The sequence below is a fragment of the Microcaecilia unicolor genome, chromosome 11, assembly GCF_901765095.1.
Source record: "Microcaecilia unicolor chromosome 11, aMicUni1.1, whole genome shotgun sequence".
NCBI classification, from domain to species: Eukaryota; Metazoa; Chordata; class Amphibia; order Gymnophiona; family Siphonopidae; genus Microcaecilia; species Microcaecilia unicolor.
In genome coordinates, this window is record NC_044041.1 from 25,558,060 (window position 1) to 25,573,703 (window position 15,644).

Below are 15,644 nucleotides of genomic sequence, written 5' to 3' on the forward strand. Positions count from 1 at the left end.
GTCCAAATGGCTTGTTTTGGGGTGTTTTCCCCTTGAATGTATTTTTTCTTTTAAAAAATGACACAAAAGTAAAATGCACTGAGCTAGTGCCGTAGCGAGGGCTAATGGCACCCAGGGCGGGTCGCCGCTGCGCACCCCCCCTGGGTGCAGCACGGCGCACCCCCCCCCGGACCGCATTCTTACCTGCGGGAGGGCCGATCCGCCCCGAGTGCACGTCACTCGGAGCTGCGTCGGCCCCGCTGGTTCCCTGCTCTCTCTGCCCCGGAACAGGAAGTAACCTGTTCCGGGGCAGAGGGAGCAGGGAACCAGCGGGGCCGGCACCCCCCGAGCGTGTGCAACCAGGCCAGACTACCCCTCCCGCCCCCCCCCCCTTCCTACGCCACTGCACTGAGCACAAAACATCTACAGAAAGTCTAGGAAATGCTTTGAAAATCGCTGTGTTCGTCACTTGATTTTTGTACGTTTTCAGCACAATGTTCAAAATCAGATTTAGACATCATATCGAAAATTCACCTTTATATATGCGCAAGTTTATCTGTTGTTTGAGAAGGTGCCCCTGACCCTGCAGTCTGGGCAGAGTTTCTACTTGTACATATACATCTGAATTCTCAAAGGTAAATACCATTTTAACCCAGAATAATTGTGCACACAAAACTCAGATGTACAATGTAGCCTTGGAGCAATGGAGCACATGAGGGGTGGCAGTGTCTGTTGCTCCAAAAATCTGTGGTTTCCGAAGGCCCTCTACCCAGGTGCATCCACCTCCTTCCCAAAGCCCTCCCCCCCTCAACATCATTCTGCCTCCTGAAGAATTCTCCCTCCCCCAGAACCCCCCCCCCCCCCCAAAGACCTTCTCCCTACCAAGAGCTCCCCTGGGCCTACCTTAAGGATGCCTTAGTGGTTTAGGGTAGGACAGGCAGAAGCAATCCCCAGTCAGGTTCAGGACTCTAGCGGTAGTACCGTGAGATGACTGCTAGACATTGTAGCAACCATTTTGAACCTAGTGTCGGTATGGGCAGGAGCAACTGGGAATCACTCCTGACTATCCTACCCTAGACCACTAAGATATCCTTAAGGTAGGCCCCGAGGGGCCTACAGGGGGGGTTGGGAGGTCTTCGGGAGCAGGTGGATGCTCTTGCGGGGACACTGTTCCCAATATCTGCTGTCCAAGGGTGTAGTTTTCTTGAAATAATTTTCAAGGGGGAAATAGTCACACCCTTTTGCAGGGATGGCCCAACAGTCCACAGCCTGAGGCGAGGGGATAGTCTGCCGCCTGGCTCGGCTCCACCACCCCCAGTCTGACATCTTTCCCTTTCCTTCATTCCCCAAAATTACTTTTTTTGGTGGCTTTTCAAAAATCGGGGCGGCAGCAGTTTCCATACGCTGCCGGCCCCTTCTCTCTACTGCGGCCCACCCCGCCTCCAAAGAAACAGGAAGTACATCAGAGAGGCGGCTGGGGCCGAAAGAGAGAAGAGGTCAGTGAAAGGGCAGTCTATGGGAACCATTGCCGCCCTAACTTTTGGAAAGCCACAAAAAAAAAAAATGGTAAATTTGGAGAAGGAAGGGCGGGGGGAGATGCCAGAGCATGGTGGGCGTGGGGGTGGATGCTGTTCCAAAACAGTGCCGCCTGAAGCCCCCACCTCAGGTGGCCTAACGGTAGGGCTGCCACTGCCCTTTTGCTTTCAAAACTCGGCAAAGTCTGCAGTGGGAGGAATGCTAAAATCATCCCAAGGTTCATTTCAGGAATTACCTCCTCTCAATCACATTTGTCATTTTCTGTCTAAAGCCTTCCTGCAGCCTACATACAGTAACAGACGCTCACATTTCCTTCTCTCCCCTCAACCACTGACATGTTTCTTTACATCTTTAAGAAAAAGGTCAGCGTCATTTGTCAGACACAATTCTCTCTTCATGTCGTCTTGCTGGCTATTTGAAATCAATCTGTACATTTTTAATGTACTGCGCATTTCGGCCCCTGGAAGTGATTTACGCATACTGCCTGCAGCCACGAATAAATGCAATAATCAAAGACAATTACAGTGGTTTCCTTATTGGCTCTGCCGAAGGAGTGTGGTGCTGTCTCCCAGAAGGGAAATATCTCACCATTAACACAGCTGTATAAAAGGTCCTTTACAAATCCAAAATAAAATAGTTTTCATCTTGTTCAGCTGCTGCTTTTTTTTTTTTTAATCAATTTTTATTAAGAAAAGAAAAGAAAAATGATATCAACAGTGAAAAAAACAATTTTCCTTTTTTCAAAAATTACATCACACCCCTCCCTCCAAATTTACCAAATCTCCCCCAAGCCTGCAAGGGATAACTGTGGGGTCCTTTTACTAAGTTGCGGTAAAAGGGGGCCTGGGCTAGCGTCTGCGCATGTTTTTGATGTGCGCTGACAGTGTGTTTTTACTAGCAAAAAAAGGTGCCGGTGCTCAAATTCTAAGGCCACCCTTCAGGGGTGAGGTGGTCACTGAGGGACCCATCCCACAATAGCCAGGCCCTCTGCAACCAGTCACAGAATCTATGACAAGGCAGAATTGGTTGGTGTGTAGAGCCTGAGCTCTTTCATTAAAACGTGGGGTCCATGGGACAATTTTAGCAGACAGTGGAAAAGGTGCCGGTACTCAGTACCCCCTCAAAAAAAGCCCTGGCGCTGAGGCACCCTTTTACTGCAGCGGGTAAAAGGCTGCCTTTCTTGCAGGAAAAGAAATGGCCTTGTGGTAAGTGAATTACTTGCTGTGCGGCCATTTCGGGGAGCACTTATCGCCACCCACTGAGGTGGCGGTAAGAGCTCCTGCGCTAACCCGATTACCACTGGCGCTACTGGAAATCGTGCATGCTGGGGGTGCCTGCTGCCGCCCGACAACACTTTAGTAAAAGGGCCCCCTGTGTGAATTACAAAATAACATTATCACAATTAAACTATGGATTCTACATGGCATTACACTCCACAAAGGTTCCCAGATCTGCTGAAAACACTTCCAACCTGCAGGATGATTCCACCCAACCTTGTGACGTTCCATTATTATTATACAATAAATATAACCATTGTGTCCGATTAGGAGCCTCTGCAATGCATTGCAACAAAACAGCCTTATGGGCTAATAAAAACATATAAAACAACAAAATTATTATTATTATTATTTATTGTACTTGTATCCCATATTTTCCCACCTATTTGCAGGCTCAATGTGGCTTACAGGGATCTGTTATGGCATCGCCATAACAGGGAGGAAATACAATTGGTGTTGCACAAAGATGAAAGAAAACAAGAGGATATGGTCAAGCGGCTGTACAATGAGACATTCTGAGTAAAGGAGTGTAGAGTTGTGTTCTAGTGATTATGGGTTCTCGTTGTAAGTAACATAGTAACATAGTAGATGACGGCAGAAAAAGACCTGCACGGTCCATCCAGTCTGCCCAACAAGACAACTCATGTGTGCTACTTTTGTGTATACCCTACTTTGATTTGTACCTGTGCTATTCAGGGCACAGACCGTATAAGTCTGCCCAGCACTAGCCTCGCCTCCCAACCACCGGCTCTGGCACAGACCGTATAAGTCTGCCCAGCACTAGCCCCGCCTCCCAACCACCGGCTCTGGCATAGACCGTATAAGTCTGCCCAGCGCTATCCCTGCCTCCCAACCTCCAGTCCCGCCTCCCACCACTGGCTCTGGCACAGACCGTATAAGTCTGCCCCGCACTATCCCCACCTCCCAACCTCCAGCCCCGCCTCCCACTACCGGCTCTGCTATCCAATCTCGGTTAAGCTCCTGAGGATCCTTTCCTTCTGAACAGGATTCCTTTATGTTTATCCCACGCATGTTTGAATTCCGTTACCGTTTTCCTCTCCACCACCTCCCGCGGGAGGGCATTCCAAGCATCCACCACTCTCTCCGTGAAGAAATACTTCCTGTAAGCTTTGTTAAAGAGGTAGGTTTTCAAAGCTTTGCGGAAGTTATTTAATTCATCGATCGATTTCAGGTGAGTTGGTAGTGCATTCCGCATCTTCCTACTTGTGTATGAAAAGCTGGACGTATGTGTTAATTTGTATTTGACCCCTTTACAATTGGGGAAGTGTAGGTTCAGATAAGTACGGGAAGGTCGTTTGGCATTCCTAGGTGGGAGGTCCACTAGATCTAGCATATAGGTCGGGGCATCTCCATGGATGATTTTGTGAACAATCGTGCATATCTTGAACGTGGTACGTTCTTTCATTGGGAGCCAGTGTAGGTTCTTTCTTAGGGGTTTTGCACGTTCATATTTTGTTTTTCCAAATATGAGTCTGGCTGCGGTATTCTGGGCCGTTTGGAGTTTTTTGATGGTCTGTTCTTTACAGCCCGCGTAGTGTGAGTTGCAATAGTCCAGGTGACTTAGTACAAAGGATTGTACCAGGTTTCGAAAGATGGCCCTTGGGAAGAATGGTTTTACTCTTTTGAGTTTCCACATGGAGTGGAACATCCGTTTAAACTTAGAAGTTTAGGCGGCAGGGGAGGGTTGGCGGCGGAAGGGGGGGGGTCGAGAGGGTCGTCAGTGGGGTGGGGGGTCCAGGGCCAAGTCTACGGGGGCCCAGGCCCCCGTGGCCCCATGTAGCTACACCCCTGTTATATACCACACTATAAATCATTTTAAACAAATGAGCCTTAACTGCCCGGGGCAAATCACTTCTCTCATCGGCTCAGTGAGGTAAGCAGCAAAAACAGTAGTGGAAAACAACTCCAAAAAAACGGAGAAAAAAACCACTAACAAATAAAGCTGACCCACACCACCATCAAATACACAAAATAAAAATGTCCTATTTACTTAATTTTAACAAATTTTAACAAAGAACCAGGTTTCCACAGTATAGAAAAGGCATGCCAACAATAACACTTAACTAGTAGAATGAATGTACATTTTCTCGATTTTAAATTTCTTTATCCACACAGATAAGGCAGCCACAGTTCAAATCCAGTTGAGACTCGTTTGTTTAAAATTATTTATAGTGTGGTATATGCCTTCTTTCTTAATCTTTAAGGAGAATGAACAGATGGGGAAAGAGACATGTCAAATAAAACTCATGTAACAGAGCTCAATTTCAGAATAAAATTAAAATAGAAAAGTTCCAATACATTAATGTTTAATAAACTAGAGCTGATATCTAGCTCTGACATCTTAATTTTCTGCTCAGGACGCACCATTTCTCGTCTAATCTGAAAAATGTCTGAGCTGTTATACTAATACATAAGTATTGCCATACTGGGAGAGACCAAAGGTCCATCAAGACCAGCATCCTGTTTCCAACAGTGGCCAATCCAGGTCACAAATACCTGGCAAGATCCCAAAAAAGTACAAAACATTCTATACTGCTTATCCCAGAAATAGTGGATTTTCCCCAAGTCCATTTAATAATGGTCTATGGACTTTCTCTTTAGGAAACCGTCCAAACCTTTTTTAAACTCCGCTAAGCTGACCGCCTTTACCATATTCTCTGGCAACGAATTCCAGAGTTTAATTACACATTGAGTGAAGAAAAATTTTCTCAGATTCGTTTTAAATTTACTACATTGTAGCTTCATCGCACGCCCCCTAGTCCTAGTATTTTTGGAAAGTGTTAACAGACGCTTCACATCTACCCGTTCCACTCCACTCATTATTTTATAGACCTCTATCATATGACCCCTCAGCCGCCTTTTCTCCATGCTGAAGAGCCCTAGCCACTTTAGCCTTTCCTCTTAGGGATGTTGTCCCATCCCCTTTATCATTTTCGTCGCCCTTCTCTGCACCTTTTCTAATTCCACTATATCTTTTTTGAGATATGGCAACCAGAATTGAACATACTCTAGATATCAAATACAGGGAAAATCCAAAACCCGTATATTTAAAATTCTATAATCACCAAGAGGTTTGGAAAACTCAAAATGAACATAGGTGTGTCACCACTCTTAACTTTCAGATCCAAAAGCAAGATCTGGATTAAATCTTAACAAAAGAACCTCAAACCACCTCATGGACACCCATGGCTAATTAAGCTTGGTTTGCCATTCAAGTGAGGAGTAAATTACTATCACTGGTTCATGTGGGGAGAATAGGAGAAAAAAAGCCAACCGAAAAAACTCATATATAGTTGAGAAAACCGGATGGTCTAAAAACTCCTAACCTCTCCACTATTAACAAAAGTTAAGAAAGGTGCATCTCCCCTATCATATAGACCCCCCACCTATTCTTCTATACCACCGCCTGAACAATAGACTCTTTGCCTGCTTATATAATGCTAACCTACAACGGTTTTTTACAGCTAAATGATCCCATCTAATAGCATAGAACTCGTTCTCTATTGTTCTTTTAAATAAATGTTTAATCAATTCAACAGTCACTTATCTGGTTGCTGTTAACGCAGGACTCCTTGGAAACACTTTTTTCAGGCTGGAGATAGTCGAAAGTGGAGCTGGTGCTAGTGCTCTACTGTCCAGTAACATGAAACACCTTCCGTGTCTCTTCCAAATTTAGGAAACACCCTCCGTGTCTCTCTTACTATCACTCTTTCCACTCTTCCGACAAGTGCGCCTTGTTTCGCCACTTTCTGGCTGCTTCAGGAAAATTTCGTAGCTGGGATCCTCCTATGGACCTCGAAAAAACCGGACCTGTTCACAGTTTAAATTCTTAGAGTCTATTGTTCAGGCGGTGGTATAGAAGAATAGGTGGGGGGTCTATATGATAGGGGAGATGCACCTTTCTTAACTTTTGTTAATAGTGGAGAGGTTAGGAGTTTTTAGACCATCCGGTTTTCTCAACTATATGTGAGTTTTTTCGGTTGGCTTTTTTTCTCCTATTCTCCCCACATGAACCAGTGATAGTAATTTACTCCTCACTTGAATGGCAAACCAAGCTTAATTAGCCATGGGTGTCCATGAGGTGGTTTGAGGTTCTTTTGTTAAGATTTAATCCAGATCTTGCTTTTGAACCAGAATTGAACACCATATTCGAGGTGTGGTCGCATGATATAGGCAGTTATCTTCTAGCCACTAACTGGGAATATTTAATGGGAGGTCAACGGTATCACCGGATAGCCAGTTAAGGGGTCCTTTTACTAAAGTGCGCTAAAAAATGGCCTGCGGTAGTGTAGATGCAGGTTTTGGGCACGAACAGAATTATTTTTTAGCGCACCTAAAAAAAAAAGGCCTTTTTTTTTCTTTTTTGCCGAAAACAGATGTGCAGCAAAATGAAAATTGCCGTGCATCCATTTTGGGTCTGAGACCTTACCGCATGCCATTAACCTAGTTGTAAGGTTTCACGCAGTAACCGGGCGGTAATGGTCTACGCATGTCAAATGCCACTTGACGCACGTAGCGGACGTGCGCCAAAATTGAAATTACCACAAGGGCCATGCGGTAATTGGGCGGTAACTCCAATTTGGTGCGCGTTGGGAGCGTAGGCGCCTACGCGGCTTAGTAAAACGGGCCCCTAAGTGCCATTTAACCGGCCAGGTACCATTCCTGGATGGTTAAACGGTTTTGAATATAGGGGGTGGGTAGGTATTAGGCTTTTTTTCTCCTATGGCAAAAAAAAAAAAGACATTTGGATTGGCCTGGGGAAAATTTACTCTGTGCTCAGCTCTGAGTTTTGCAGAATATGATAGACGTATATACAGATATCCAATAGAAAGTACAGTACCAGGTTATCTGAGCTTTTATTAATTCATGCATTAGGTTCAGATCTAGAATATAAAAATGCTGAATAAATATTGGGTACCTTTCCTCTCTGAGACCACAAGGGAGGATCCAACTGTCCATGAGGAAGGAGGCCATTTTCCAGGCATGACAGAAACTGCAGGAGGTGTCCGCCTCTAGGGAACCGAAGCGGAGGCCTCTGTATTCCATCCTGACTGACCAACACCACTGTACCACCACTGTCTACTATTGCAGCATGAAAAGCAAAAGAAATAACCAGGCATGAGAAGCATCCTACAACCTAATGAGGAAACCCATGTCATGAACAGAACAGGCAACCGCATTAAAAACTTCAGTAATCAACAAAATGTTTTTCTAAGAAAACTATTAAAGGACACGGCTGATTGACAGGCAAACCATGGCCCCTGTTTTGGGTACTCTTTGGCAATGGCAATGACAGTTTTGGCTGTTTATCTTGGGATACAACCCTTCAAGCCCCCACCCCTGTCATTTTCTCTGATGTTCAAATTAGAATTTTTTTTTTCTTTTTGGAAAGTTTGCTAGAGAAAATGACCAGCTCTGACATTACAGGCTTTCCTAAGAAGGTTTTGCAACAGGTCACTGACTTTTTCGGATTATATTTTCCTGCTAAGAAATGTATTTATTTATTTATTATTTTATTTTTATTACATTTGTACCCTGCACTTTCCCACTCATGGCAGGCTCAATGCGGCTTACATGGGGCAATGGAGGGTTAAGTGACTTTATCCAGAGTCACAAGGAGCTGCCTGTGCCGGGAATCGAACTTAGGTCCTCAGTTCCCCAGGACCAAAGTCCACCACCCTAACCACTAGGCCACTCCTCCACTGTTGCTACTATTTGAGATTCTACATGGAATGTTGCTATTCCACTAGAAGTCGGCCCTTGCAGATCACCAATGTGGCCGCGCAGGCTTCTGCTTCTGTGAGTCTGACGTCCTGCAGGACGTCAGACTCACAGAAACAGAAGCCTGTGCAGCCTTCTACATGGAATGTTGCTAGCAAGCAACATTCCATGTAGAATCTCCAATAGTAGCAACATTCCATGTAGAATCTCCAATAGTATCTAGATTTTTTGTTACATTTGTACCCTGTGCTTTCCCACTCATGGCAGGCTCAATGCGGCTTACATGGGGCAATGGAGGGTTAAGTGACTTGCCCAGAGTCACAAGGAGCTGCCTGTGCCTGAAGTGGGAATTGAACTCAGTTCCTCAGTTCCCCAGGACCAAAGTCCACCACCCTAACCACTAGGCCACTCCTCCAGCCCCAATTTGTGTACTCTATCCTTGCTAGCAAATGCATCAATCAAGATGGGTGCACAACGTCAAAACATGTACACACTGTTCTGGTGCTTTAGAGAGGGTATCCTTTCTGCAGTAGCCAACGTACAGTATAGCAGAAATTCTAAAGAAAAGTCATGTGCTTCAGGGCGAGGTGTTTTACTGGGACAGGTACGCTTACAGTGGGTTTACAGATTACCCTCAGGGGCAGGTGTAGCTTGGCCATGGAACTGGGGTGAAAGGGGGGGGTAGTTGGGTCCTCCCCAGGGCCGCCGAGAGACTAGGCCGGGCCCGGGACAAGGCCGCCCCGCCTCCACCCCCCCGCCGCTGCCGCCCCCTGTCGCTCCCCCCGCCGCTGCAGTCCGCAGTCTCACCTGCCTTCCTCCACAGCTCCGGGCCCCCTTCATTCAAAGTGGCAGTCGCAGATCGCATCTCTTCTGGCCTTCCCTCCCTGTGTCCCGCCCTTGTCTGATGTAACTTCCGGTTTCCGCGAGGGCGGGACACGGGGAGGGAAGGCCAGAAGAGATGCGATCTGCACTGCCGCTTTGAATGCAGGGGGCCCAGAGCCGAGGAGGCAGGCAGGTGAGACTGTGAACTGCAGCGCCGGGCCCCCCTTGGAGGCCCGGACTCGGGGAATTTTGCCCCCCCCCCCCCCTCTCAGCGGCCCTGGTCCTCCCAGTTCCACACAGAGTCCATTAAAACCTTCCCATCAAATGCTCTGTGAATTCCAGTAAGCTTTCTTTATCCCTCTCTTCACATGCTCTGTGAGGATGCTCACCTTTGAACCAGCAAATTCCTCTGGCAATACACTGGTTCCAGGGCCAGCAGAACAATGTGACTGCCAGTTTCCAAGCTGCGAGTAACAGGCAGCGTGGGCGAGGGCCGCCGAGAGACACAGCCGGGCCCGGGGCAAACATCCCCCTGGGCCCGCCCCCCCCCCCTCTCTGGGCAGGCCCACTCTGCCGCCACCCTGCTTACTTGTCCCGCTCGTGTGCACCCCTGGGCCCGGTGCTAGCACTGCTCTCCTGTTCTCGTGCGCGGCAGCGCCACAGAGCACAGTCCTTCCTTCCTTTCTGCTCCTGCATCCAAAGAGGCTGTTTGAACGCGGCAGGAAGGAAGTACTCTGCTCTGCGGCACTGCCGCGCAAAGGAACAGGAGAGTAATGCTAGCGCCGGGTGGGTCCCCCTTGGATGCCAGGCCCTGGGGAATTCCCCCCCCCCCCCTCTCGGCGGCCCTGGCGTTTTTCTTTTTATCTCTGCACTGTTAGCACAGCAATGAGCACCTACAACTGTAATTTGCAAATTTTTATATTGCACCCTTTCCTCACCTCCTATAATTGAAAGTATGCAGGTGATTTTACCACAATTACATAGGTTTGAAAAATTAGGCAGTGTAGTGTGCATATTTCAATGTCTCACGCTTCTTGCTAACAGCTTTTATGAGCGCATTTCTTACCTTGCTGGTGACAATGCAAATACACAATTTCTCCCAAATGGATGGTCATTGCGAAATCCCAGTACACACTGAAAGGGATTAATTATAAAGCCATTAGTTCACATACTCATACGCACACAAGGAATGACTGTAGCAGCTGCTCCGACAGGCCGAACAGCGCTCGGAAATAGAGCCAGGTATAGCGCATTAAAACTAGCTCCCCAACGTTCAACGTTAATTGCATGCAAATAACATGCAAGCTGTGAAACCGAAAGTAAGGGAAGGAATGCGGCCGGCATATGCGCACAAGAGGTTGGCGGTAAGCATGGCTCTTGTGCACATGTCAAAGCAAGAAGTGAAGCATACTGGCAGATGTTAAGGAGAAATTCATGGGGAAATCTTCTCTTCGAACACCCCAGCACCAGCTCCGAGCTGGCGTTAGGTTTCCAGTGGTAAGGGAGGCTTTGTTTTCTGTGCTGTTTCTCTGAGCATTGGGGTAGGGAATAGGAAATGACCTCATTAACATTCATTTGACTACATTTAAATACTATTTGCGCTAATCTTTGGTGCACACATCGTTTCCCGTGCTAGAGTCCTCTGAACATTCTGCTCAAAGTAACACCGGCTGGTCCAGCACTAACCGGCTTTAGAACTGGAGTCAGGTTCCAAGTATTGGCCTGCGAGGAAGATGTATATGTGTGCATAGACCCTATGGGGGTAGTTTTATAACTGGGCACCTCCATTTAGGGGCCTTGAGTAGGGTTACCATACGTCCGGATTTACCCGGACATGTCCTCTTTTTGAGGACATGTCCGGGCAACCGGGCAGGTTTTGCCAATCTACCCGTTTGTCCGGATTTCTGGACAAATGGGCAGGCTGGCGGGTGGGCCCCCCCCCCCCACCGCCACTGTTGCCACCCCCTCCCACACACTACAGACTCCTGAGCCAAAGTGGGCTCTCCTTGATCGGATCCTACCTTGAAGGGCCCTGGTGGTCTAGGGCTTCCCGGGGGGGGGGGGGGGGGGGGGTCAGGAAAAACCCTCACTCTTTCCTGCCTGATATTGCTACTGTTCCCGGTGCTGCCGTATTTTCAAAATGGCTGCCGAAAGCAGCGGGCAGGAAAGAGTGGGATTCTTTCCTGCCCCGAAGAGGTCACTAGACCACCAGGGCAGTAGTAAGGTAAGGGGAAAGGGGTGACGGGGAGGGGGGTGACAGGGTGTGTGACAGGGGGGGAGGAGAAAATGTGACAGGAGCGGAGCGAGGGCATGAAATGGGGTGGGGCTGGGTGTGAAAGGGGCGGGGCATTTGTCCTCCTTTTGGGGGGACAAAATATGGTAACCCTAACCTCGAGGGCACAGAGTGGGAGCCTGTTCTATAAAATAACCTACATACTAAGCAGGGGTGGACTGACCTAGGGCAACCGGACAGTGCCCGAGGGCCCAGAAGCTCTGCCCGGTTGCCCGCCACTGCACATTACAGCCCTCCTTGTTCCTACCTTGAAGGGCCTTGGTGGCCTAGTGGCCTCTGCGGGGGCAGGAAAGAATCCCACTCTTTCCTGCCCGCTGCTTTCGGCAGCCATTTTGAAAATACGGCGGCACCGGGAACAGTAGCAATATCAGGCAGGAAAGAGTGAGGGTTTTTCCTGACCCCCCCCCCCCCCCCACCCCGGGAAGCCCTAGACCACCAGGGCCCTTCAAGGTAGGATCCGATCAGGGAGAGCCCACCTTGGCTCAGGAGTCTGTAGTGTGTGGGAGGGGGTGGCAACAGTGGCGGTGGGGGGGGGGGGGGGGGGGGGCTGTAGTGTGTGGGCGGTAGTGCAGTAGTAGGGTGGTTGGCAGTGGCTGGGAGGGGGCCCAATGACCTTTACTGCTTGAAGGCCCCAACCACTGTCAGTCCGCCCCTGATACCAAGGTTCTACTGGTACCAGTTACCTGGTATCAATGCAATATATCATCTATGCATCCGAATTTATGCATGCCATACAGCTGAGTTGTGTGAGCATCTAACTGCTCACTGTATTCTGTAAGTTATGTCAGTGGTTCCATCTGTCCTGGACGCTCCCCAGCCAGTCTGGGTTTCAGGATACCAACAATGAATATTCATAAAACAGATATCCAGAAAACCTGACTAGTTGGGGAGCCTCCAGGACAGATTTGGGAACCCATGTCTCGTCCATGCTCCCTCCCCCGTGTCTGCCTCCCTTCCAAATACATGCTACATATGTTAAGCATGTATTTGCAGAAAAGCACGTAGGCACAATTTTTGCATATAATATGCACACATATTCATGTATATGTCATTATTTAAAACATTTATGTGCCTAATACATGCGTAAAAATATGAGCATCTAGGTTATAGACTTCCCTTTAGCATGTATGTGCATATTTTATATTAAAAAGGTCAAATACACTACAATTTTACACCGAGAATGTCTAAAAAGTGCACACAAGTTTATACTGCATATACAGTAACATAATTTTTTTAAACAGTCCCTGTAAAAGAGTATTTACCCATAGAAAAGCCTTTATAAAATTATCTCCATGTGCAACTGTATTTTATCAGAATAGATTTCTCCCCCCATCCCCCACCTCCCAATCAACCTCACGCCCAAGTCAACCTTTGTTGCTTCGTAACTACTGTCCAACAATTTGGAAGTACCAGCTGAATGAGCAGGAATATAGCACCAGCAGACCTGTTATGTGACCATTACACAAGGATAGCAGTGGCGTAACCAAGGGTGGGCCCAGGCCCACCCACTTTGGGCTCAGGCCCACCCAATAGCAGCACACATATGCTGTGGCTGGCATGGATCACCAAGCCCCACCAGCCAAAAACTCCCAACAACTTCCTGCATACCTTGTAAATAGCAGATCTTCACCAGTAGCGAGCAGCGACTGATACATACTGTTCGCACCGACCCCACAGCCTTCCCTCTGAAGTATTCCTGCCTATGCAGAAACAGGAATTTAAATCAGAGAGAAAGCTGTGGGGGTCAATATGACCAGTGTGTATTAGTTGCTGCTGGTGAAAATCTGCTATTTAAAAGGTATGCGGGGGAGGGGAGATGCTTGAGAGACCATATGGCATGCAGGCGAGAGAGGGAGAGACCAAATCACTTGTGGGAAAGGGTGGAGTTCTGCTCACTCATCTTGGGCCCAGGCCCACCCAAAATTGGATCTCTGGCTACGCCCCTGAAGGACAGTACAGGGAATGGCTGGACAGTTCTTAAAGAGCAAACCTATTTTACCATTCCCCCAGTGGGGGGCACACTTACTTTGGATTCTGATGTTTCTTTCCCTTTGGCTTGCCTGGACACTGGGAAATCTGAGAATGTGCACTAAGAACCAAGCCAGAAACCCAGCAAGGAGAGCATAAGCAAGAAAGAAGTACAAAATTTGTGTTGCAAGAACAGCAGAGGAATGACACAAATTCCAAGAAGGGATTCGAGTGAAATGCAAGAAACAAAATTGGGGAAAAAATACAGAACATGCAAAAGTAAACATCAGTTCGCTGTGACAGCTTTAAACAACAAAAAAGCAGTACAGATCCGGTGCTGTCTGTTCCTCAAAATCTTTCATTCTCTGTTTCTCAGAAGGTCCCTGGCTACGGTTACCATATTTGCAATGACAAGAGAGAAGACAAAAAATCCATCCTCGATATAGCACAACACCTGAGCTAAGGGTGGAATCCTGATCTCTCAAAGCAGGGGCGTATCTGACCTTCAGCGGTAGGGGGGGCCAGAGCCGAGGTGAGGGGCACATTTTAGCCCCCACTGCCACCGCCGCCATCATCGCTGTCATAATCGCTGACACTCCCCGCCGCCGCCGCCTCTCTCGACCCCCCCCCCCCGTCGCCTACCTGGGCTGGCGGGGACCCCATCCCCCACCGGCCGAAGTCTTCTTCCTTCCTTTCAGGTTTCTGAGTCTGACGTCCTGCATGTTGTACGTGCAGGACGTCAGACTCAGAAACCTGAAAGGAAGGAAGAAGACTTCGGCTGGCGGGGGATGGGGTCCCTGCCAGCCCAGGTAGGCGACAGTGAGCGAGCGGGCAGGCGAGTGGGCGGAGGGGGTCGACGGTAGGGAGGTCTAGGGCCAAATCTACGGGGGCCCCCGTGGCTCGATAGCAGCGACGCCCCTGTCTCAAAGGGCAATGTGCAGCCAAGACTGAACCACCTGGCAGGTCCAGGACAATATTTCTAATTGGATATGAAAAAGAATTCTGGGCCAGATGGACCAAAGGTTTTTTCACATTTTGTATCTACAGGGAGAATGCATAGAGCACCCGGTCTGCAGAGATGCCTAATGGTTAGTACAGTAGGCTTTGATCCTGGCATCCTGGGTTCAATTCCCACTGCGGCTCCTTGCCATCCTGGGCAAGTCATTTAACCCTCTATTGCCTCAGGTAGAAAAACAGAGATTGTGAGCCTTCTAGGGACAGAGAAAGTGCCTGCTTATTATATGTGATTGTCCTCCACCTTGAATTTGATGGTTAAGTGGATTATAAATGCCGAACCAGTTCCAGGCTGGACATTTTTGGCCAGTCCTGGATTTCTGACCACAGCATCCTGGTGCATTATGGGACTTGCAGGACTGATTTCAATGCGCAGGATCAGGCACTACAAATCCCACACTGCTATTCTATTCTATCTTCTATATCGCTATCAGTGCCGTAGCGAGGGCTAATGGCACCCGGGTGCAGCACGGCGCGACCCCCCCTCTGCGGCGCACCCCCCCCGGACCGCATTCTTACCTGTGGGAGGGCCGATCCGTCCCGAGTGCACGTCACTTGGAGCTGCGTCGGCCCCGCTGGTTCCCTGCTCTCTCTGCCCCGGAACAGGAAGTAACCTGTTCCGGGGCAGAGAGAGCAGGGAACCAGCGGGGCCGGCAACCCCCGAGCGCGTGCACCCGGGGCGGACCGCCCCTCCCGCCCCCCCCCCCCTTCCTATGCCACTGACCGCTATAATCCAACTGAATTCAAAACGGTTAACATATTTAATAGGACTTCAAAATTAATGAAGGAATAGTAATTTTAAATACATAATCAGAAATAATTAAGAGCCTGGAGGGAAGGAGGAACAGGGGTGTTATGATACAGACATTCAAATATTTGAAAGGTATTAATCCGCAAACGAATCTTTTCCAGAGATGGGAAGGCGGTAGAACGAGAGGACATGAAATGAGATTGAAGGGGGGCAGACTCAGGAAAGATGTCAGGAAGTATTTTTTCACGGAAAGGGTGGTGGA

The 15,644-nt window shown here is 48.4% G+C and overlaps 1 protein-coding gene across 1 annotated transcript in view; it reads right to left on the bottom strand.

Annotated features, from left to right (window-relative positions):
• Positions 1 to 15,644, bottom strand: part of SGSM1 (small G protein signaling modulator 1) — a 276,394-nt gene that overhangs the window by 64,912 nt on the left and 195,838 nt on the right. The window contains exons 10-11 of the mRNA XM_030218397.1: positions 10,423 to 10,490; positions 7,732 to 7,895 (exon numbers count right to left, since the gene is read on the bottom strand). Of these exons, the coding sequence (XP_030074257.1) occupies positions 7,732 to 7,895; positions 10,423 to 10,490 (232 nt within the window). The remainder of the gene's footprint in view (positions 1 to 7,731; positions 7,896 to 10,422; positions 10,491 to 15,644) is intronic.